The 24297-nt window shown below is 41.2% G+C and overlaps 1 protein-coding gene across 4 annotated transcripts; it reads left to right on the plus strand.

Moving 5' to 3' along the window:
* Positions 1–7964: 7964 nt before the first annotated feature.
* Positions 7965–19689, plus strand: LOC128821392 (activated RNA polymerase II transcriptional coactivator p15-like). Of its 4 annotated transcripts, none has more exons than XM_054002381.1 (5): positions 7965–8044; positions 9981–10053; positions 11962–12081; positions 18407–18515; positions 19356–19689. In XM_054002381.1, exons 1-5 carry the CDS (start codon positions 7998–8000, stop codon positions 19433–19435), a joined length of 429 nt encoding a protein of 142 aa, XP_053858356.1. In that variant the 5' UTR covers positions 7965–7997; the 3' UTR covers positions 19436–19689. The 4 variants fall into 4 exon arrangements, with proteins under 4 accessions (XP_053858356.1, XP_053858357.1, XP_053858358.1 ...); XM_054002382.1 differs by having other exon boundaries at positions 8007–8051; XM_054002383.1 differs by having other exon boundaries at positions 8012–8179.
* Positions 19690–24297: the final 4608 nt, after the last annotated feature.

Below are 24297 nucleotides of genomic sequence, written 5' to 3' on the forward strand. Positions count from 1 at the left end.
AGGGAGATAGAGAGACAGAAAGAGCCCTGGTGCTGCCACCAGGGAAGGAGTGGGGACAGCTGTTGTTCTGGACTTCAGCAACAGACTCTGCACGCCACGCCTCCTCATCCTCGGGCCACCGGTGTGCCACAAGGAAAGAAGAAAGGACAGCTGCTGCTCGGGACTCCAGTGACAGACTCTGCACGCCTCCTTCCTTTCGGCTGCCTGGGGAAGCTACGACCGTGGGGGCGAGCTCTGCGTCGAGCCCCCTGCCCAGCTGATCTTTTTAATAAAGAGCTGAACATTAATAAAGGCATTAGCCCTGTTCATTTCAGTAAAAAATTATCTTACATCGCATAGTTTCTATTTTAACATTATCTTATAACCTAAAACTATATTTAACACACTACTTAAAATAATTAATACAGCATAACTTTCTAACATAACACATATAATATTAATTTCAATATTTGCGAAAAGCCAATCATAAAATACGCATTTTTCATAGGGAGAAACTACAATTTGCATAAGGGATGTCTTGTTAGTCCCTGGTGCAGGTAGCAACTTATTAAGAAGAGACTTACAAGTAAAACTAAGAATAAGAGTTATACCAGAAGAAGGGAAAATGCAATTTGTAGAGCCAGAGGTAAAATATTTTGGATGTGTTCAAGCTATAGCAGCTACTGCAATCTTCGTAGAAGAAAATCGTAAGCTTACTTTTGGAAGTAAACTTGTTGCGTGTACACCTCGTGTGATCCGAGGAGTGTGGAATCAGAGAAAAGAGGAAAAGATAGGGAAAAGAAAAGAAAGTGAGAAGTTAAAGATGGGGGAGGGGTTGTAGGCAGACTCTAGGATGATTGGCACATGGAGTGTCTATGTATTGGTGCTAGAGGAGAACAGGAGTTTGAATGCAGTTTCTTTATAAAGGGCAAAGAGGTGTCTTAACATATGGTTGTTTAGAAGTTGTTCAGTACCGAACTGGGGGTCGGGAAAGTTTGGCAGGACAACTGTGATAAGTTAGAGAAGACTCTTTGTTCATCAAGACAGAAAGGAGAAGCCTTGTGTAGATAACAGAAAATCAAAGGAGAAGCCTTGTGTAAGATAACAGAAAACCAAAGGAGAAGCCTTATGTAGATAACAGAAAACCACCAGACAGAAACTAGTATGTTGATTCCTTAAGCTGGTTGTGTAATTAGAACTTAGGTGCATATGGAAAAGACCATTACAGGGCCGTGGACTTTCACCAAGGAAGAAGAGAGGAGCCTTCGTCAAACGACCACCAGAGAGTAGAAGACGACCCCCTAGCAACAGAGGGCGCAAGCGCAGAGTACACCCAGAGATACCGCGGCCCCGGAGAAAAAGAGTATAAAAAGACTGCGGGAAGGGGGAAACGGGGTGAGCTGTAGGCAGAGCGGGGACTCCCCGGCTGCACCCAGCGCTGTTTGCTTGCCATCGCTTGCTGTAATCAATAAATTTCTGATTGACTCTTGAAAGGGTGAACAAATTATTTGCCTCTATTTATAACAACAAGTCCTTCTTGAAGGGAAAAGAGGATATGTTAACTAAGGAAAAAAAAAAAAAAAAAAGTCAGGGGCACCTAAGGTGCCACTGAGAGTTGAGAGCTGGCTTAGTTGTGCCAGGGTCCCAGAAAGTGCAGGGTTACCAGATGCACTCGCCGGGTCGGCGGCGGTGCTGGGCACAAACCGCGCGGGTTCGCCTCCCAGGAGCGGGCAGGCTCAATAGCAGAGCTACTGGTGGCTCCCAGCCTGCCGGGGGTCCCCAGTCCAGGATGGCAGCCTCTGCCTCGGCAAGTGAGTTAAGAGAGAGAGAGAAAAAGAGGAAAAAGAGAGAAGGAAAAAGAGAGAGAGAGAGAGAAAGAGGGCGAAAGGGAGCTGGGGCAGGCCCCCAGGTTCCCCGCGCTGGTAGCTGTTTAAGAGCTCCCCCCCGCCGGTAGGGCAGGGTCTGCCCTGGCCGAAGCCACTGCGGTGCAGGAGTGGTGATGGGAGAAGGGAGAGGAATACCGTTAAAAGCACTGTTGTGCAAACAGAGAGAGAGGGGCCAGAGCTAGAGATAAGATCAAGGCAGGGATAGCCTTAATCTCTCGCTAGGTCTCAAATACTCACAAAATTGTTTATTTTTTTAAAAAAAGGCAAGATTTTTCTTTCTGTTTTCTTGCTGTTAAGAAGGTGCTTTTGTTATTAGGAATGAGTCTATAATGCTAAAACAGTTATATGTTGCCCAAAGGATAAAAAGGAATAGGTGTGATTCATCTCGTGTTAAAATCAGCCTGTTTTTTTAACTAATTGTAGCTCATAAAGAAGAGGAATCTGCCTCTGCAACTGTTAGCACAGCTGTATACAAAAGAAGAAGCAGCTGTGGAAAAAAACTTTTTGCTAAACCCAGAAAATTTTGAGGAAAACGGATGGAAAAAAGTTAACGTGGTTTTGTTTCCCTTTTATTACTTTCCCTGTGCTATTAAGAAGTCCTTTTCAGGTACTACTGAAGCATCAATCTGAACCAGGAAAAGAGGGTGAATTCATGCCAGCAAAATCAAAGGACTTATGAAGAAATCTGAGGAATGGACTATCCCATCTAAAACAGGTGATACCAAATTGAATTTTAAACAGGGGCTGGGTGGTAATGGTTTGGGAAGACCCAAATAATCCAAGGAATGTACAAAGAATAGCACCTTACTGAGAAATAAGGCAAAGCTTACATCACTGGTTTCAAGTACTGCCTGAATAAGCCCTGAGACGCCTCCGACACCTCCTTGGGAGAGGAATACTGCCACTTGAAACAGGAGGATTGGGACTGTTTTAGAAAGAGAGTTCTTATATTCTGGCTTTAGTCTGTGACTTGTACAGGGAAGAGGGGGAATTACCATTTTCATCAGTGCCATACTGTATACTTTATTTGACTCAAACCAATATTGGACACATTAGCTGGGTTATAAATAAATGTTTAAATTGTGGGAATAACTAGTATTACAGTTCACAAAATCTATACTCTTGTTGCAGGAAGTGTCAAATACTAAATCTATCTTATCCAGATAGAACCCAAAACAACTGGAGTAATAAATTTGTTTTGTGAATGGAAATTATTAGTGCCTGTTGAATGAGAGATACCTGAGGAATGGTAGAAAATCACAGTTAAGGACTGTCAAAAACGATTTGCCTAAAAATTAGTAAAAAAGAAGTGACAAAAGAAAAAGATGGCAAGCCTGGGTTGACCACTGTGCCCGCCACCGAGATCACATACACCTGCTATGGGAAGCAACTCCATAGGCAGGGAAGGTGGGGGTATAAGCCATACCAGATCTCTGTTATTCCTGTTTCTGTCTCTCATTTGTTGTCTTTTACCTTTCGAGATACCAGCAAGATTGTGTCACAAATGCTACAGAAAGCATTACATGGAAAGAAATGAAAGTTCCTCTTTTATTACACACACCCATGTCAACAGTCACTGTTATAACCCATCCAAATTAAGTACCTGCAGGCAAAATAGGGAAAAATATTGGATTACAAGGAACTTAGGAAAAAGTGGTAATAGACGGGGCATTAAATGTCCAAAAGGAGAGAGATGGATTTGTTTTACATTTGATGTTAGAGATATAGTCCAAGATTCGGTAAAAAAGCAATTAGTAAACAAAAAGGTAAAACCAGCACAGCAATCTAACTCTTCTAACTCTGTATTGGCCCCAAATTATATGCTGAATCATATTATAGGACTCCAAGCAGTTATAGAGAAGATAACAAACAAAGCTGCCCAGGCATTAGAATTAATATTGTGAAAAATGCAGATTAAATTATTGGCTCTTTGCAAATATTAAATTGAATACTATATGTATTATGGAGGGTTATTTTGTAATACTGTATTAGTCCTTTTTAAGTAGTATGTTAAATATACTTTTAGGTTACAACATAATGTTAAAATAGAAACTATGCGATGTAAGATATTTTTTAATAGCTCAAGCAAGGGATAAGATAATCAAGAAATTCTTCACAAAGACATAACAGTGACAGGAAACCTAGAGTTACTGCCTACTTATCGGAAAAGACAAACATTCTTCCACCTTCTCTCCGTCTTTATGGAACCACCAGGATTAAGGGGAAGAAGTTGACAAAAGCCAGAAAAATTCTTAATTTGCAAGGAATTTATGCATCATGTATGGCATGTATGAATATGCAACAGGCTATTGCTTTTAAGGGTTATTCTTTTGTTCACAAGGCATGTATTTGGCAGCTTAGTGCCCAAAAACATCCGGACATCCGTAATTCTTTGCTTTTTATTGTCTTGTAGTGTCCTAATCCTCATTGTCCAAATTTTTCTTACTCTAATTTTATTACTATTTTTATAATTATTTTATTACTAATAAACTTAAAATTTTAAAAAACAAGTGATTGGCGTTTTTCTCAATATCAAGTCAGCAAAGCCAAACAAAAACTGTAGTGTATCAGAATAGGTTAGCTTTAGACTATTTATTGGCTAAAGAAGAGGGTGTTTGTGGAAAGTTGAATATATCAGATTGTTGAAAATAGATGACAATGGGGATGTCATCTTGGAAAAAGCAAAAGATATCAGAAAAATAACCCAGGTACCGGTCCAAATCTGGAAAGAAATGCTAAGGAACTAGCTGATGGGGTAATGTATTGGCGATAGGATGATGGAAGAAATCAGGATTCTTCCTTTTATGTGTTGCAACTGTTTTGATGTTTCTTCCTTGTTTAATCCCATATTTTATTTGATTACCAGCATAGTCCAAAGAATGCAAGTGGACAAGAAATATTGCTCAAGACAAATGATTTATAAAGAATAAGGGGGGGGTGCATTGTGAAAAATGCTTATTAAATTATTTGCTCTTTGCAAATATTAAATTGAATACTATATGTGTTATGTTGGAAAGTTATTTTGTTGTACTGTATTAATCCTTTTTAAGTAGTGTGGTAGATATAGTTTTAGGTTATAACATAATGTTAAAATAGAAACTATGCGATGTAAGATATTTTTTTAACTAGCTTGAGAAAGGGATGAGATAATCAAGAAATTCTTTGCACAGAGATAACAGCAACAAGACACCTAAGAATTACTGCCTCCTTATCGGAAAAGACAAACGTCTTTCCACCTCCTCTCTGTCTTTAAGGAGCCACCAGGATTAAGGGGAAGAAGTTGACAATAACCAGAGAACACTCTTTGTTTGAAAAGAATTTATGCATCATGTATGAGATGTATGAATATGCAACAGGCTATTACTTTTAAGAGTTAATACTTTGTTAGCAAGCCATGCTTTCAAGAGGAAAGCATCCGAACGTTCATAATCCTTTGCTTTTTATTGTCCTTTATTGTCCTAACTCTGCCTAAATTTTATTACTCTATTTTTATAACCATTTTATTACTATTAAACTTTTAAAAATTTAAAACAAGTGATTGGTGTTTTTCACATACTTTATTCTCTGTATTTACTTGTCACACCTTGTACAAGGACTAGGCGTAGAAAAGTCAGGAAGGGGTGTTTAAAATGTTCCAGATTGTTAAAAAGGGTTAAGTTAATAATAACTAGGCTTTGTAAATACAAATTGATAAATAAGAAGATGAGGGATTGAGAGGGAAGATGTGGGCTAATGCCTTTACAAACAATTTGATGGATGTTAATGTCTTTGAAATGGGTCTTAATGCTTCTACTGACTTTGGGCAACAGGTTTGTTACCAGGCTGTCCTGGGGTGACTTTATGATGCTTGTGTCCCCATTCGTCTGTTTAGCCCAGAAATAAATTTTGCACCTTTAAGACTGGTTCTGAGTGCAAAGGGGGGAAGAGAAGTGTGGAGTTTGTTTTCAGAAACTGCACTCACTCCTCCACATTCCTGCTCCTGGACTATGTTGTCTGCAGATGGACAGACAGTGGGACAGAGCTCTCCTTTGCTTTTAGTTTTAGGTAGATGAGGCAGAGAAGTTCCCTGGAATGTGGTTTTTTTTTTTTTTCTTTTTCTTGGAACTGTTTAAACCTGCTCTGGACTGAACACCCAGAAAAGCACCGGCAGCTCACACCTGTGGCCCACCAGGCCGGGCCTGGGTCACGGCATTTCTAGCGCCAGAGGGACTGATAAGAGACTGAGCGAACCAAACTACAGCCCATGAAAAGGCCTTTCTGAATTTGTCATCTCTTCAGATTGGCAAGAGGTTTTATTGTTTAATGTGATAAATTGAGGCGAATAATTTGATTCAGCCTTTTTAAGGTCAATTAGCATTTTATTAATTACAGCAAGCAGTAGCAAGCAAAACAGCGCTGGGTGGGTAGGGGTCTCCAAACCGCCCCTCCTGCAGTGTCCCACACTGCAGTGCCCCACACCCCACTCCCTTATTCAGTTTCTTTTTATAGTTTCTTGGAGGTTTCTTCATTCGTGTCTTTCACGATAGCGGTGTGCGTAGTTTGATCATCTCTCTGCGTCGTTTCTGCGTTGTGTCGAGGCAGGTGATCGCTGATTTCACAATCGGCTCCGGACAGTGATGGGCGTACCTGGAGCACTCCTACGTTGTCTAGTCCGGTAGCCGTTGCCTGGTGGTCGCTGATTTCATAATCAGCTCCGGCCATCCCCCGACATCCTTAGCCTGTGTCTGCAAAAAAGCTACAAAAAGCTCCCTATATGGTGATTAATCATACTTGTAATCTTGCGGTTTTGCAATATATCTATAGCCTTGTGGTTTTTAGCAGTTGCTACAAGCTAGTATAAGGCTAGTCCCTTATACTTTAATTTTTATTTTTCCTCCTTTAATATTCCAATTCTTTTGATGAACAAACGAGTTACCACAGTTTATCAAATTTAATATTGTTAATTTTTGTGCTGGTGAATGCTTTGCCTGTTAAATAAACAGTTTTTTCCACTTTTCTCCAAGGAAATCTTTTCCCGAACCAGTTGGGGGGGGAGGCCGCTTGAATCTGCTTTCTAGAGGAACCCCTTTGGGGTTTTCTCCCAAATTTGCCCTAAACCAGGACATGGACCCAGACAGTTTGGCTCCTCAAATAGACAAGGGTCTGCACAAGTCTGAACTTCTGGACTTTAGGGGGAAAAGACATGTTCAAGGGGGGACATGTGGTAGGCGGTTCAGGAAGGCCGTACCTTCCCAGTACCTCAGCCAATGGGGAAAGGAAGAGGGCAACATGCAGTCGGGAGTTTAGGATAAAAGGGAGGCTTGCGCCCTCCAAAACCTCGCGAGAGAAAACTCCGCGGGTGTGTGCCCCGGTAGATTCTCCCTTTACTCTGGCGTTTGTGGATTTTCCTGGCAACAAGAATGTCAGATTATATTTTCAAGGGTTTTTGCTTGGAGGGATTTTAAAAAGTAACTGTTTAGAACAGAAGGTGACATGTATTTCTTAACTTTTTTCCCCAGCACTTCAGACGTGAGCTTGACTCAAGGTGACTGCCAAGCTAGGAGCCATAAGGCTCACACGTTCCTCAAACAAAAAGCCCGTCAGCAAGAAAAAAACGCAAGTCACGATGACAGAAAAGGGAACTGGCACTTTTCTCAACAGCGCCTCGACGTGCTGCGGTTTCAGTATGCAAAGTCAACGCAGCTACACCATTTCAGAGCGTTTCCTCTCCTTCCCTCGGGCACGGCTTCAGGCAGGGAGGTTCTAAATGAGATCGAGGAACCGCTGCAGCGTGCAAAATAAAACCACTATTTACAGATTTCTTTTTAAGGGTTCCTTTTAGATATTAAGGGCCCTCCTTTCGGTCCCCTCTCACAGCCCCCAAGTGGAGTGCAGGCCTTCCCTCTGCGGGTCTGCAGTCCCGACGGGGCCGGGCTCCAGGTAGGGTCCTGCCGTCGGTCCCATAGGGCTCCCTCGATTGGAATGATGCGGCTGACTAGCCCCTTGGAAGCCAGTTGGTTTTTGGGGTTTTTATTTGCGGCTGTCCTAACCGGGGCGGGGGAGGTAGGAACAAGTTAGAAAGGTACGCGTCCCCTTTAAACACCTCCCCCTGCTCCTTCCCACGTGGTGCAGGGCTGGGGCGGGGATTCTGCGATGAATCTCTTCTCTTTCTGTCGTGGCGTAGAGGAGCTGTATGCGAAGTGAGACGTGAGCATTTAGGTTCTTTTGCGTGTTTAGTTAGAGCTGTTGCCGTGTTCTCTTTCCTCCATCCCCAACTGTAGGGCGCTCGGCATCTCCTAGCCTGGTGTGGAAGAAGCGTGCTGGGTAACCGTGTGGTGAGGCTTTCCCTTTTTTCTCGAGTGCCCGCTATGCTCTGTGGGAGGAATGCCCTGCTGTGGAACGGGTCTGGAGCGGGAGTAGGAGCCGCTGCCATGTTGGGGGGGCAAAGAGGATTTGAGTGAGGGAGAAAATGGTGGTGGCGAACCGCCCAGCTCTGTTCACCCCGCACCGGGATCAGGCCCTGCCCGCTGACGACCCCCGACCTTTTTTTTTTTGTTGTTGTTTTTTTTTTTTTTTTTTTTTTAATATGTGTCTGTGTGTGTTGTGTTCTTTCTTTCACCACCGGTAACATGCATCCTTCTTGCTGCCACCCTGCCCTGGGAGGACCTGGGTGTTCTTGCCCGCGCCCCCCTGCCGGGCGCTCGCTCCTTTCCTTTGGGGGGCAACACGAGCCGTAGAAAAGAGGAAGAGGGGAGGAAAATGGCGGCAGGCATCGGCTTATCTGGTGTTTCTAGTTCGTACTCGCTTGTCTTTGTCATGTTACTTTCCCTTGTCCCCTCTCATTCCACCCTTGCTCTCCTCGGTGCTTCGGTGTCCTCACGCTCTGCTTGCTAGTTTCTCACGAGGGGACACCCACCCCACCCCATTTATTTTTCCTTTAGTTTCCGCTTCCATCTTCCTCCATATTGTTACTCTCCCTTCCTGATGCGGTCTCTGGAGTTGTCCTCTGCAGGTGTCCCGCCCTCCGCGTATCAGATTTTTCTTGTTCGGCTTCCCTATTTCATGTCATTGCTGTGCTTATTTTTGCATTGCCCCATTCCAGCTCTCCTCTGCCTGCCTCCGTCCTGTAGTGTGGTTTATGTGTGCTTCCCATACCCTGTTTCATTTTCAGTGCTACAGCTTCTATCGTTGTGCTCCAAATTATTCTGACAGAATTTACTCTAGAACCACATTTGATCCGTTATTATTATTCAGACTGTTTTTTCCTTTGCACATAGTTTATTTCGTTGCCAGTTTAAAAACACTGCTATTCCTTTTTCTTTCCTGAGATATGCTTCTTTAATACTTTATTAGCCTTTCCAAGCTAGTTTATTTTGTACAGTTTCTCCCTGTGATGCTTCTTTTTATTCTGAAATCACAAACGAGCTATTTATTTGTTAGAGTTTTTTAGTAGCAGGCAAGATGTTCAACTGCTGTATCTAATCATGTTTGCATACTAGAGAGATGTAGTACACCTGGCAGCATGCATTCAAGGAAAGTTGAGCGTCCACTTGTCTAGTAAATGAATATATTCTAGTGACTGATGTGGTAAAGTTGCAATGGAAATATTAATTGCAGTACTGTAGTTCTCTGTAACTGAGATATTTTCAGACTTTTGGATTACTGATGGGAACTTAAGCTTCATCTGTGACAACTATGCAGCTGTTACTCCCAATTTCAACTAGGCAAAATGCTCATGTAAGAATATATGTAGTGTTGGGGCCTTAATTGTTTATATTTATGAATATTATGTTGAGAATTCATCTGGACACCAGTTTTGTATTTCCTTTTTTCATTGTAGTATCTACCATACCTGGGAGAATATGAAACAGGTGAAAATTTTTCCTTTTGTAAGCAGTTCAGAACTAAAATACTGCATATAAGGCAGTCACAGAAAAAAGGGGAAGAGCTATAAGAGAGAAGGGTGTTTTGTGATTACATCTACAATGTGTATTAAAGGTTATATGAAAAGGCAGGAAACTCTTCAGGAGGGTTTTGAATAAGGTGAGCCTTTACAAACAGGTTTGAAGATTGCTTTCTAGCCATAATGGGATGTATTCCTTGTATAGTGTTCTCATGTTATCTTTCTCTTCCTAGAATGCCTAAGTCAAAGGAACTTGTGTCTTCAAGCTCATCTGCCAGTGATTCAGATAGTGAAGTTGACAAAAAGGTGAACATTATATGCAGTTTATAACTACTGTATTAACTGTTGTATTTCAGGCTGGAGTTAAGGAATTAGTTGAGTGTTATGTCACAAAATGCGTGTCATTCCATATGATTTGACACTTAAACCCCAAACACCCCCTCCCAACTCCAAACCAAACCCCAACAAAACCCATCCCCCAAGATTATGGTTTGGGTGGATGCTTTTTGCTTTGCAGTACACTTCATTCTTAAGGTGCATTTTGCTTCATGTTTTTTTTTGTATGGCATATCTAGCCACAAGCTTCCTGGAATTCTTTGCTGATTTGTGGCAAGTGATAGACTTCTGTATAAGATGCCTCTGGTGGCAAGAATTTGAACTAATTTTGAGGACACTGCCCCACCTTAATTTTGATATATGGATTACTTGCAAGTCCAAAACCAAAACCTCCACTTGCCTTGTCATCCATGGGCCACTTGCTTATCTTGCTCACATTCTTTTTTATGTTTTAGAGTCTTACGTTTACTGTAATACTATCTGCTAGTTTCTCACTTAAAAGCAGAGCCAACCAGAATGTTTCTGAGTTGATAATTTTAACATTACCTGTTTTAAATGCATAAATGTAATGTTTTCATTTATTTTAATAATTATTTAATTTATAAATTTGTATAGGTGTGTCAGTCATTGCAAACAAATTGAATACAACAGTCAATTTATCTTTTTAAGAAATGCTAGGTAGTAATGCAGTCATTGGGTCTTTTAGTGCGGTTTGCAAAGAGACAGTTTGATTTACTGAATTGGTTCAAATGTGAAAATGTGACTTGCACATAGCAAATTAGGTATTTTGTGAAATCCTAATATAAGAGAAAATGGTCAGATGATTTTTTTTTTTTTTTTTGTTCCGGAAATGTATTCCTAATAAGACATAGTCTAACAATCAACTTCAGTGAGCAGTAAGCTGGTTGGTTTTGGTTTTGTTTTTTTTTTCTATGACAACTTCCCATATTTTTTTGAGCTGTTTGTCTTTAAAAGAGATTATCTACAATATGATTCTAGCAGGTGAGAATAATTTTTGGTATCTTTGTATTATTCTTCCTTTACAGTGGGTATGATTACTATATAACCATTAATGGAAATGTAGCATGCTCTGTAGCATTGGCTAGCAAAGTAATCTGATTTGCAGGTGATATTGCCTCAATGTTTTAAAAACATGTTTAATTTATCATGCTATGAACAGAGATTTAGCTTCAATTAAAAAAAGTTCTCTTGGATTTGATTTTTTCAGATCCTTTTTTTTCATTATCTTCTTTTTTTTTTTTACCAGAGTTGTTATCTGTTTCCCATTTTTCATTGTACTTTCTGGAAAATGAAACTTCTATCAGACTTAAATATTTTAATTAAATCTGACAGTATTACTGCACAAAGAAAGTAGGCTTTTTGAAATGTATTTTCACAGAATCACTAGGTTGGAAGAGACCTTTGAGATCATCGAGTCCAACCCATGCCCTAACACCTCAACTAAACCATGGCACTGAGTGCCACATCCAGTCTTTTTTTAAACACATCTAGGGATGGTGACTCCACCACCTCCTCGGGCAGACCATTCCAGTACTTATCACCCTTTCGGTAAAAAACTTTCTCCTAATAGACAACCTTTATTTCCCTTGGTGCAGCTTAAGACTGAGTTTTGAATTTTGATCTAATTAATTTCTCTTTAAAGCCAAATTATTATGGTAAGCTTCACTGAGAACAAAAATAGGCTCATTTGAAGATTTTTTTTTTGTTCCACTCTAAATGTACAGTATTGTATTCCTGCCTTCACAGGAGGAAGGTGTTAATATGTATTGTATAATAGTTTGTGACCTCTAACATATTTTTTTTTATAACTTTTGAGTTGTGATTCCTGAGGTTTTTTTTTTTTATTCTTGCTCCAAGGCAAAGCGGAAAAAGCAAATAGCTCCAGAAAAGCCTGTTAAGAAACAAAAGACTGGTGAAAGTTCAAAAGGTGCAGCTTCTTCTAAGCAAAGCAGTGACAGAGATGAGAATATGTTTCAGGTAAAATTGATGACTCTCTTAGAGCCTGGTTAAGGTAACCATTTACATAATAATCTGTATAAATTTTATGAGGCTATGTGAATATCATAATAGCATAGTGCTTGGTCTCCTGAAATCTTGGCTGAAGGGGATTATGATGCTAGCATGCAAGATGAGATGCTGAGAAAAAGCACTGTTAGGTTTCAATAGAGTAAAAGAATCAGAGTTGTGGTAATTGATTCTAACCCTCATGTCTTTGCATGTGGTAATTCTCTGAGTAGTCATTTTGTCTGTAAATATTAGATCAGGACAGTCTTGGAAACCCAAAATATGGACTCTTAATTCCTATTTAGCTAGGTCAAGGGAATTTGGCTACTGTCTTCTACGACATTGTCTTGGAATAAGTTTTGCTTGTTCCTTTATGATGCAGGTTTTTCTCACTGAAAATCCAAAAATATTGCAATTTTTGACATTGTCAAAATAGGATGAATGTATGTTTTTTCAGTAGCCACAAGCATTTGTGAGTTCAGCGTATTGCGTATCCTGGAGTTAGCTGAAGAAGCAATGTATGCTGAAAGCTGTACAAGAATATGCATAGCTCAGAATTCCTTTTTTTAGGGGTGTGGATTAAGACTTATTAAATTTCTGATTAGCTGGTTTGAAAGGGGGGGGCAAGGAATGAGAAAGGGACTTGAATTCTTAGACTTTGATTCTTAAGTTTGTGAAAAGTTATGTGAGAGGTGCCTAATAAGATGGTTCCAACACTGAATAAGGTAAAATAAATGGTTTTGGGCTGTATCTGTGCAAAGTAATATATGGGGGGAAACTAGCGAAGGCCCGTGTCAATTTTCACTTTCCTCTGTATATATAGCTGAAGGGAGAGCTTCAATTTAAGACCCTGGGCATAACTGCTTGAACTTGTCCATTGAAGAAAGAATATAATACTTCTGCTAGGGCATGCTTTGATCCATATAGGAAAAATTATAGTATCTTCTGCATCTAATGAGGGGAACTGCATTTACAACTCAAACATGGCATAAAGCCTATATGTTTGGGATTTTTTTGTAATAGGTTCAGAAATTGCAGCCTTGGGGAAAAGTTATTTTTAATGCCCTCCCAAATGAAAAAAAAGAGGAAAAAACAAAAAACAAAGCAACATAACAAACCACCATAACCAAACCAACTAATGCAAAAAAACTTTCAAATAAAAGCAAAAGTATTTGTGTGCTCTGATTTCTTTCAACCTTTTTTGACTCAAGGTAATAAGTTACTAAAAACAGATAGTAGAGGACACATATTACTCTAAGAGCAGGGTTCTTCCAGTGTTGATTACAATACAGAAAAAAATTTCACTATCACCCTGACTTAAACCATCAATGTTCTTAAGTTTCTGCCTGCCTTTTAGTTACTCAACAACAAAAATTTTTTTAGATTGTTTGTTGTGTTATGTGTGTTCTTTTTTCATGCAACAGCAGCTTATGTGTGTTAACTAAGATGCACCTGTTTCAGTGTAGAAATAGCACTGTAGGTCTGAGAATGCTCCCCTTCTCTCCTTTCTACCCAAGAGAGCATGCTAGAAGATCTAGTTGCATGTTAATTTTGTAGGTATTATTTTGTTTTTTCTAGGAATAATAATAATACTAGAATCTCTCCTTTCTGCTTCCCCATGGTAATAAAAATGATCTGCGTGCAAGTGATTTTGCAGGATAACTTACAAGTGTGTCTTCAGTTGATGGAAATGAGGCTGTAAAGCATTCATATGATAGAAATTCTGTGGCATCCATATTGTGTGTGGGAATGATAGCAACTGACGTGAAACTTAGTGGTTTGTGGTTCTACACCTTTGGGCTGTGTTCTTAAAGTATACAGATTCCTTTAATATTGAACTCATTGTGACTGCTGTATTTAGAAGATTGAGCATTAATATTAATTATCCAGAGTGGAACCACATTACATGATTGGGCATTTCACAGAAATTGTTACTTAAAAAGTAGTTTTCCTGTTGTATATGTGGTTCGTAACCCCCCCCCCCCCCCCCCCCCCTTTATTTAAGTTTGGGTCAAATTTGCTTTTTTCACTTGTAAGAAATAAGTTCTTCAGTTTCCTGGTGTAATGTCTTTACCTATCATAGGCTCCTGAAAGTAGATAAGTAAGTAGGTAATATATGCTTGTGATGCTCTGGAATGTGATTTGTTGTGTGTCACTGTTTAGCAATAGTATTCTCCAATTTAGTCCTTGCACTAAAAAAAAACCACCCATGTGACACTCCCTCTTCCCCTCCTGTCCAATTGGAGGCACAAAAGGCAAAGATGACATAAGAACAATTTACTGGAAACAGCAATGAGATAAGAAAATGAACAGTAACAACAATGATGTTAATAACAAAAGTGTACAAAAGAAATTATTTACATGGAAAGCCCCCAGCAAGAAACAATACCAGACAGCTCTCCTGCCATGTTTTCTTGACCGGAAGAAACCCCCTCTCCTCAGAAGCGACAGTCCCTTTCCCCTGCTTCTAGCAATGATGAGAAGTGGTATGGAATAACCTCCCTGTCTTAAGCCATGCCACCTCATGGCTACTTCATAAATTAACTCTGTCCTGGCTGGAACCAGGACATTGTGAAATGCATCGGTGACCACCTAAGTTTCAGAATTAATTTGCTAAACCAATTTGCTGTATTACAGATCTCTGCTGTTTGCAGGACTCTCTATTCTAGAAGTTAATATTAACTTATTGTGGTTCTTCTAATGCTATACATATGGTAAGAAAGAAGGAAATTTTTTTCCTGTTTTTTCTCCAACAATATATATACAGTTTAATCAAGGGAAATAGGAAGAGAAATGGTGAAGAAGATGGTTGCTGAAACTCATACAGGAAGTCAGTTGCATAGCTGTGAAACAAATCTAGACACAGTTCAGTGCATTTTGCTGTCAGAAATGGAAACCTGGAAATAATGCTCTTAATATTTTGTGTTTAATTTAATAGAATAATATGTCGAAGGAGCTGTAATATTTAATAGAAACTGACATGGTTTAACCCCAGCCAGCAACCAAGCACTGCACAGCCAAACAAGGAATTAATTCACTGTTTCCCACAGGCAGGCAGGTGTTCAGCCATCTCCAGGGGAGCAAGGCCCCCATCACATGCAACAGTGACTTGGGAAGACAAACTACATCACTCCAAACATCCCCCTGTTCCTCCTCCTTCCTCCCACTTTATATATTGAGCATAATGACATATGGTCTGGAATATCCCTTTGGTCATTTGGGGTAACCTGTCCTGGCTGTGTCATCTCCCAACCTCCCATGCACCCCCAGCCTCCTTGCCATTGTGGCCATATGAGTACCAGAAAAGGCCTTGGCTCTGTGCAAGCCAAACTTTCTGGGAAGAAAATGAATAACTCAGCCAAAACCAGCACAAAAGCATATGATTTTGTTTATGAAGGTTGAACTGCAGCAGCTACCCTGCTATTAATTAATGCAGCCCTTGGAATATTAATGTGTTGTTACAGAGATACAAAGGTGTCTTAGAGGAGTGAAATTATTTTAGGTCTGTCAGCTGCTGTGTGGAAAAAGAATTTGTCAGAAATGGCTCAATGCCAGAATTGCAGGTAACTGAATGTCAGGAAACATCACTTTGCATAGTCAAAATCTAGGTTTTAATTTTTTAAACAGTACTTTGAAAGCCTATATAAAGCTTTTCAGCAGTGGCAACAGTTTTGTATTGAGTTTACCTAAACATTTGAAATGTCATGTGAGCATTCAGCTGAAATCTAGACAGTGGTGTAAAATCTATCACATTTAACATTTTCATATGGAACTATTTACATTTAAGGTAGACTTACTGACTGAATAAATGTTGTGTACTTTGTATTATTGCCCCTCACCTTACTGTAGTTGAATTAAGACATGTAGCCTTATCTTTAATAATCAAATTCTGCACCATTTTACTGTATTTGCAGCTCTAACCTGCTATTTTGTATCAGATTTTTTCTTTAAATCTGGAGTTACTTGGCAGTAGACTAATAGTCTTTGATAGATTTGGGGGGAAAAAAAAAAGGTGTTCAGGAGTACTACTGCTTGAAACTGGTTTAGAGGTGACGTTAAAAGTCACTGAAGCATTATAGGGAAAACCAATAAATGTTGTTCATGTAGTCTATTTAGGATATCCTTTTTCAGCAGTGCTGATGGACTTGGACATGTTACCAAGTTTGGTCTGAAAGAACTCGGCTACCGTGACATAATACCTTATTTTTGAATGTTAAATTTGTAGTGCTGTGAAAATATTTAATAAATCAATCACAAAATACTACCTTATAAACTTTTTTTATTTTAAAGGATGCTTTGAAGTAGGAAAACAACTGCTTCAGGCTTTTGCTATTTAAAGAGGTCCTAATTGTTTAAAATTAAATTTTAGAGTTAAAATAGCATGATCTGCATAAGAAGAAAAATTAGTTTAAGCAAGCACAAAGCCTATTTGTTTGTGTATATTTTGTGAAATAACAACTTTTATGACTTTGTTTTGCTTGTGAGTAGGGTCAGCACCAGACACCGACACCAACTTAAGGAATAGTGTAATTTACTATAATGCAAAACTGCAAAGAATCGCAAAAAGATAAGCAATACACCTAATCATTACTACAGAAGATTGCCTATAGTGATTAAGAAAGATACATCACCAGCTACCCTAATACTTTACCCCTTCATCCAGATATCCTTTAATCATCAGCTGGGGAAAGCTGTCACAGCAAAGGACTGGAGAACCACTCCCAGTAACTGGGAAATTCTGTGGTGCATCCACCTTGCAGGCAAAGAGGCTTCCGACTTTTCTGTGATAGTAGCCCAACTTTTATAATAAACAATCTACCATTACTTCTGATGTGGGAACATCTGGTTTTATTCTCCTGTTTGGTTTCTCCCAAAGCCTGGCCAGGGCTCAAGGAGGAACCAAGGGAGTTGTCTTTGATCCTACACCCCAGACAAGGCCAGATGTGGCCTTGTCCAGTTTCTAAATACAGAAAGGTAAATACATGTTTTGCCAAAGAGTGGATACATATATCATATTGCTAATAATACTTCATTAATGAGTGGATACATATACATTTGGTTGGAAGGTTCATCTAGAGATCAACTTTAGTTCAGAGCCTGTTGTTTGGGCCTTAGTACTTCAGATTTAAACATCTTTGAATAGTTTTAGTTTATTGGAGAGTTGCTCATGCTTTCTGGTTAGACTTTATGCTAGTAAGATATGTTTTGTCCCCTGTTAAACTGTCAAAGTGCAAGATGTGTAAATTAAGGAAGGTGAAAACTAAAACTAAGGTTTTATCAGGAAGGAATATTCCCTTTTAAAAATTGTTTATATGTGCTTTCTTCACAAGGTGGGTCCAGGAGGTACATGCAAAATACTAAGAATTTTTTACATGAATTGTTTGACTGTGCTTTTATTATTATCAAATTTCTCATTCTCAAATTCACATTATATTTTGAATTTATGTGAACAAATAGTTTTTTTAATAATTTTTTTTTCAAATTTGATAAAGCCTAAATAATGTAATGTATAGTATGCCTGTTGTCTCTTTTCCCTTTGACCTTTCTTTGGAGAATTAAAGAAAAGCCCTCATAATTCAGTTAAGCCACTGTGTGAAAATATGATATTTCAAAGTCATTTCATACCATTGCTGTGTTGGTAAGCTTAAAGTGTTTGGATAGGGTTTTTTTGGGAACATTTGGTACAGTCTTTTAACTACAGTTCCAATAAAGTGTCCCAATGAACTGGCAGAAGCAGGCATGGAGCAGTTGGTGGCTTACTTCTGTTTCCATCTGTATTTACTGTGTTTTAAAAAAGAAAAAAAGGAAAAAAAAGGGGGGGGAACAAGTTAAAAATTGGGCCCATCTCATGTGAATATCTAATTTGATTTCTGTACCTATGGAATGGACTAAAAGATTTGGAGGTAGAGCGCCTTCTTCCCTGTTTGTTTACAATTGTTACTTACAAAGATGGTTATAACAGAGGCAAAATTTGTTTCAGAAGACAGTAAATTAGTGGGTTTTATAAGATGTAAGCTTGTTAAGAAGACAGGTATTTTCTTGTTCTAGGAGAGAACCACTTGCATTGAGCATTGAATGCTGAATGCTCAACTGGTTTTAAGTCATTCATCTATTTATATTGACATTACTTACTTGCCTGCTGATTGCTCTGGATTAAGCTCTTGATCTAGTTGTTTTACTGGTGTCTAAAATAAGCTGCAGTGTGCACTGTCACATGTACATGTCTGATACTGCTGGGAAAAGTGAATGCTGTAATGCATAAAATATCTAAAAAATATCCTTGTACGTGTTTTGACAGATTGGCAAAATGAGGTATGTCAGTGTTCGTGACTTTAAAGGAAAAGTCTTAATTGATATTAGAGAATATTGGATGGATCAAGAAGGTGAAATGAAGCCTGGCAGAAAAGGTATTGTTTTGCTTCATGTTATTTTGTATAAAAACATTGTCTGCAGTTTGCTGGAGATCTTTGTGTATCAGATTTCTATACTTTGTTACTACATGGTATTTTTAGAGTAATATTTTTACTTATTAATGATTTACATTTTAGCATATAATTAGTTTTATCTGTAGACTGTAAGCAAAAGCAAAGTGGTTTCATTGGCCTGAGTCTGTTTTCCTAAATGATTCCCCCATAATTTATGGAAAACAAGGCATGGAATACAAACAGATTTGGTATGGGAGTTATATACATAGCCATACATTTTCCCATTAATTAACTTCACTTCTTGCTTTTATTACAATTGGATTTACATATTGGTTTTTGAGTGCTAGGGAGTGGTAATAGTCTCTCCAAAATGTTACTTATAGTTTGCTATTCACAGTGCTTTAAGAAACGTGAGAGGGAAAAAATCCCAGAATTATGGTTCTTTAAAAGTGTGTAGAAGTTTAGTCCACAGAGATATGGCTTTTAGAAGCCAACAAGAATATGGTTGATTTCCTCGTTTCTTTTGTACTGCCTTCTGTCAAGGCCAGCAGTGTATTTCTGTGTTTAGCCTAACACTTGTGAATGAATTTGTCATACTGCACTAATTTTCTTTGTAAGGAGATAAGCTAAGGTCTAAAGTTTACCTGAAGTGTTCCAAATGAGTAATTTCTTTGTAACCGAGGTGGTTGTTACACTTAAGGTATGTTAAGCATTATTAGTCATGACATTGTGTATGAAACCAGCCTTGACAGTAATTATGCAAGATTCTGCACTACAATTTTTTTTTTTTTGTCCTAAGTATTTCTTTGTAATGCATTTCAGGTATTTCTTTAAATCCAGAACAGTGGAACCAGCTGAAGGAACAGATTTCTGATATTGATGATGCAGTGAGAAAACTGTAAATACAGAGCTATACAGAAACCTTTTATCATTTCAGTTGTTTTAAGTGGTCTTTTTACTTTGGCATTTGTTTTCTAAAATATTGTTTTCCAAGCTATTGTATATTTATTTTGATTGCTAAATGATTTGTAAAATTAATACTTTATGTGCATTAAAAGTGTATTCTGAGTGAGGCTACTTGTGTATATATTACTAAAAGGAAATGTGTTGCTTTCACCTCCTAGTATAAAATAAAAAAATCAATATGTAAAACATAGATGTTTATGGCCTTTTGATTGAAGATGCTGGTAAGGTTGCCTAATAGCTTTAATTTTTGTTTTAGTTTAATTGACCATTGATGTGATTTTTTTTCCCTGAGGAGATTTCCTTAAATGTCTCCATTTAATTTTTTTTTCTTTTATTTCATACTCTTTGGTATTGCCCTGGCAGCTTTTAGCTTTAAGACTTGATACAAACAGTGAATACCTGGTAAAACACATTTTTGTAGATAATTTTAAATACTGTACTTGCTAATTTACTGTATTTATTCAAATGTAAACAGTCCTGAGTATATAGATTATTTTGCATTACTTGCATGAAGTGTTATGCTAAACAATAACATTGTAAGAAAATTCTTCCTTATAGCTAGTCAGAATCTCCCCTCTTTTAAAACCATTGCCCCATGTCCTATCACAATAGGCCCTACTAAAAAATCTGTCCCCATCTTTCTGATAGGCTCCCTTTAAGTACTGAAAGGCTGCAATAAGGTCTCCCTGAGGCCTTCTCTTCTCCAGGCTGAGCAGCCCCAACTCTCTCAGCCTTTCCTCATAAGAGAGGTGTTCCATCCGTATGATCATATTTGTAGCTCTCCTTTGGACCTGTATATTTGGATTTGAAACAGCTTAATGGAAATTGACATTTCAAGACTATGTAGTAAATATAACAATTTTTTGGTTCAGCTGTAATTTTCCAATTTGATGTTAAATTTATTGTATTTTTTACAAAGTGTGTGCATAATCAGGATTTACTATTTGTTTATTTTTTGACTATTTTAATATAATTGTTTATATTGCAAACATGCATGGAAGTCCTATTCTCCTAAGTGTCATATACAGACTGTTCCTGTACTGCTGAGTTTATAATTCAATACAAATGGATACTGAAGGGTGAGGAAACATGACTAAATCAAATATATATTATTTAATAATATATAATTTAATTTTAACCATTATGTCAGATGCCTCCACCTGTCGCTGTCGAGCAGGACGGGAACAGAGAACTCCAGATCAGAAGGCAAAGAAAATGAGCTCTGATTTACTTCAAATATACCGCTCTATATATAGAGGACATCGTGCAGACTAATTTCATTGGTCTTAGAGTAAAAACATGTCACACCATTGGTGTACAGTGAATGACGCACAGTGGCAGAGCATATCTATAAACAATGTGAATAACAAGATAGATTAGAGAATTATTTACATTCTTTCCCAACTGTTTCCCAGGCTCTTGCCTGGTTAGAAAACCTTTCTCTTTCTCTCTGACTGAGCTGAGAATATCCACATTTCCCCCTTTTTGTTTAAAGAAGGAGGCAGTGCCCGTCATCTTCCTGCGGGGCCCCTTGCAGGAAAGAGGACAAACACAGCTCCGAGGTTTATCAGTTGACAATCGAAACCCCCATCAAACATCAGCTCAGTTCAGTCAAAGAGATTTCCACTTATTCTTATATTATAACTTGCTATCAATTTAACTACTTATTTCAAGAAACCCATCACCAACTCCAAAGCATTGTTAGTCTGCGTGTTACACAGGCAGCCTAACTCGTCAACAGTCTGTTTCCGGAAACTAAACAAATGTTCACTCTCCGCTTGTGGAGGGACCAGCTGGCTGATGGTCGATGTCTTGGTCTTCGTCTGAAGATTGTGACGGGTGGTCAGCGCCATGGTCACTGTCTGAAGACCGTCTCCTGACCACCTTCTGTTTCTGCTGTCGCAGGTCAGGGCGCACACACTTCGCAGGTATCCATCGTACCCCGGTACCTGTGGAGACACATGCATACCCGCGGGCCCAAGTGATGAGGTCGCACGGGCCTTCCCACTTGTTTGTGGCAAGGTCCCGCACCCAGACCTTTGCTCGGGGCAAATGCGCCTCACCCGCTGGATGCAATGAAAGAAAATGATTCAGGATAACAGGAATCTCTGAATTTTTCGGCACTGTCAAATGGTTGATTGTATATAAAGCTTTCTCCAACCTACTGTGTGGGGTCTCTCCGGGCATTCCCCCTTTTTGTTTTTCCAGAACGCGCTTTAGAGTACCATGAGCGCGTTCAACGATGGCTTGACCAGTTGATGAATGTGGAATGCCAAACTTGTGAGAGATTCCCCACAAGCGTAAAAACTGACGCGTCTTCTGTGAGACATAGGCAGGGCCATTGTCAGTTTTCACACTTGAAGGTATTCCCAAAACTGCAAAAGCCATTCTCCAATGGGCAATCACATCACGACCCTTCTCCCTGGTGTGAGCAGATGCCCACATGGCGGAGGAGAACGTATTAACAAATGTGCACATACCCAAATCAGCCAAATTTGGAATTTGGCAAGATGAGTAACATCTGTTTGCCACAGCTGCAATGCCCTTAGGCCTCTGAGATTTATCCCAGCCAGTAAGGTGCAGCAGGTCAAGCCTTGGTTGGCATTCATCAAATTGCTTTTGCAAGGTGTGTGCACTTGATAGAAGAATCATGCAAGGCTTTTGGCCCATGCAGTCATGTCCTCAATGAACCACTTGAGTGACATATGAAATGCCATGAAATCTCTGAAATGCCATGGCCACAGCCCTTAATTCAATCACTTGGGCCGAGGCTGTTGTGGCTTTCCAGTACTTTGAGCTGTTAGCTCTTTCCCCCTTTTTTTTTTTTTTTTTTTTTTTTTTTTTTTTTTTGAAAAACCGGCAGCACCTGCGGGCTCTAGGACCCTGCGGTGCTCGGCGAGGCGGAGGACCCGGTCCAGGGGGCCGGGCCAAGCGTCCCAAACCTGGCCGGGGGCGCGGAGAGCCCAGACTCTCTGCCGAGCCAAGATCCACGCGGCTCGGTCCCTCCCCCCAGCTTCTCATAGGTATCACTTGGGGACCCTGAATCTGGGGTCCCTGGGACACTCCATGGCCACCCACAGATGGACGACCTATTCTAACTTTATATTTCGGTGCACGCCTCCACCAGGCTGCAAGAATCCCGGCAATTCCTCCGGCTTTTCGCCCTCCCCCCACCCCACCTGGCCATGGATCAAGCCACAGCTTCACGGGACCCCGCTTCTCCCGCTCTGCGAACAGGAGCAGAACGCGCGGGGCGCGGGCAGGGGAGGTTTTCCCGGGAATATAAAATTCCACCCTGGTTTTGGGGATCTTGGCACCACTCATGCCTGCCCAGTACAAGGGGTTGCTCCTCGCTCTCAGTGTGTCCGTCCTGCCGCGGGATACAATGGACTGAATCACGGCTCCACCCCCATCCCCAGCCACGGTAGCAGCAGCAGTGGTGCTGCTGCGGACCAAGCCGGTGTTCGCTCCCGCTGCCTCTGCCTCAGTGGGACAGAGCTCGGGGCAGTCTGGGGGAAGCGGAGGGAGTGGTGGGCTGGATGCAGGCTCTGAAACAAACAGACTGGATGTGTTGTCCAGCACAAGGCTGCCTGCTTCTGCCGGCGGTGGTGAATCACAGAGCGAAGTCGCTGCTGAGTCGGCTTCAGGCAGCGCGGCGATGGGAGCCGCTGTGCCCTGCGGGCGCTCCCTGCCCGCAGCGAGCGGCGCGGGGGGTGCAGTTTCCCCCGCGGCGTGGCACGCCGGCAGCCCAAGCGGAGCGGGCGGCGCGGCTTCGGCAGCGTCTTTCGGCGCTGGCGGTCCCGGGGTCGGCGACGATGTCGGTCCCGGGGTGGGGGGCCACGGCGGCGGCTCTCTCAAGAGTGGCGCTGGCAGTCGCGGCGGGCTCGCTCCAGGCGGAGCGGTGGGTGGAGCGGCAGGCGGGGCGGCGAACCCCGCTGCCGGCAGGTGTGGCGCCATGGCCGGCGCTGGTATCTCAAAGGATATCAAATCTGTCGGTCCGCTCGGTGCGCAGGGAGGCGGACCGGGAGGCAATTGCTCCTGTCCCGTTGGCAAAGCCGAGGCCCCCGCGTGCGGCGGGGGGCGTGCCAGGGGATGGATCAGAGGCTCCATTGCCGGTCCTGGCAGTACCAGAGGGTGGGACCGGTACATCTGCGCAGGCTCCATCAGCGAAGGAGTCAGGGGGGCTCCAGCCCCCACCGCGCCATAGACTGCGGGCGGCGCCGGCCCCCCCGCGAATGCGCTCTGGAAAGGGGGGGGCTGCGGAGCCGCGGACTGTGGCGGCACGGCGTGCCGCGCAATCAGTGGCCGATCTGTCGGCAAAGAATATCTCGGCTGAACATAGTCACAGGGACGGGAATACTCGGGCTTAGCAGGAGTTCCCGGCGACATGTAAAGTCCGCGGGGCGTCCCAGCGTCTCTCACAGACCCACTCTGCGCCGTGCCGGGCCTGGGCACCGCCCCGCCCGCCTGCCGCCCACTGATTCCCGAGACACCGCTGCATATCGAAACGGTATCTTCAGTCTCCGAGAACCCCCAGTCAGATTCACTGCTCCTGAGGGACTTACGAGGCAAGGCCGTATAAATGCATCCCCAGATCGCAAACAGAGCAGATGCTGTGCCGTCCCTCTTCCTCACTTGCTTCAGGAGGCACCGGCCCAACTTATTCCAGACCTTACGATCAAAGGCGAAACTAAGGTCTGCAGGGAATCCATGGTCCCGAGCCCAACTCAGGAGCCTGATGAAGTCATCATCTGAGACATGGATACCCAATTGTGGGGCCCAGCCTTGCCAAGCGGTC

This window comes from Vidua macroura, chromosome W, assembly GCF_024509145.1.
Source record: "Vidua macroura isolate BioBank_ID:100142 chromosome W, ASM2450914v1, whole genome shotgun sequence".
In the NCBI taxonomy this organism is placed as follows: domain Eukaryota; kingdom Metazoa; phylum Chordata; class Aves; order Passeriformes; family Viduidae; genus Vidua; species Vidua macroura.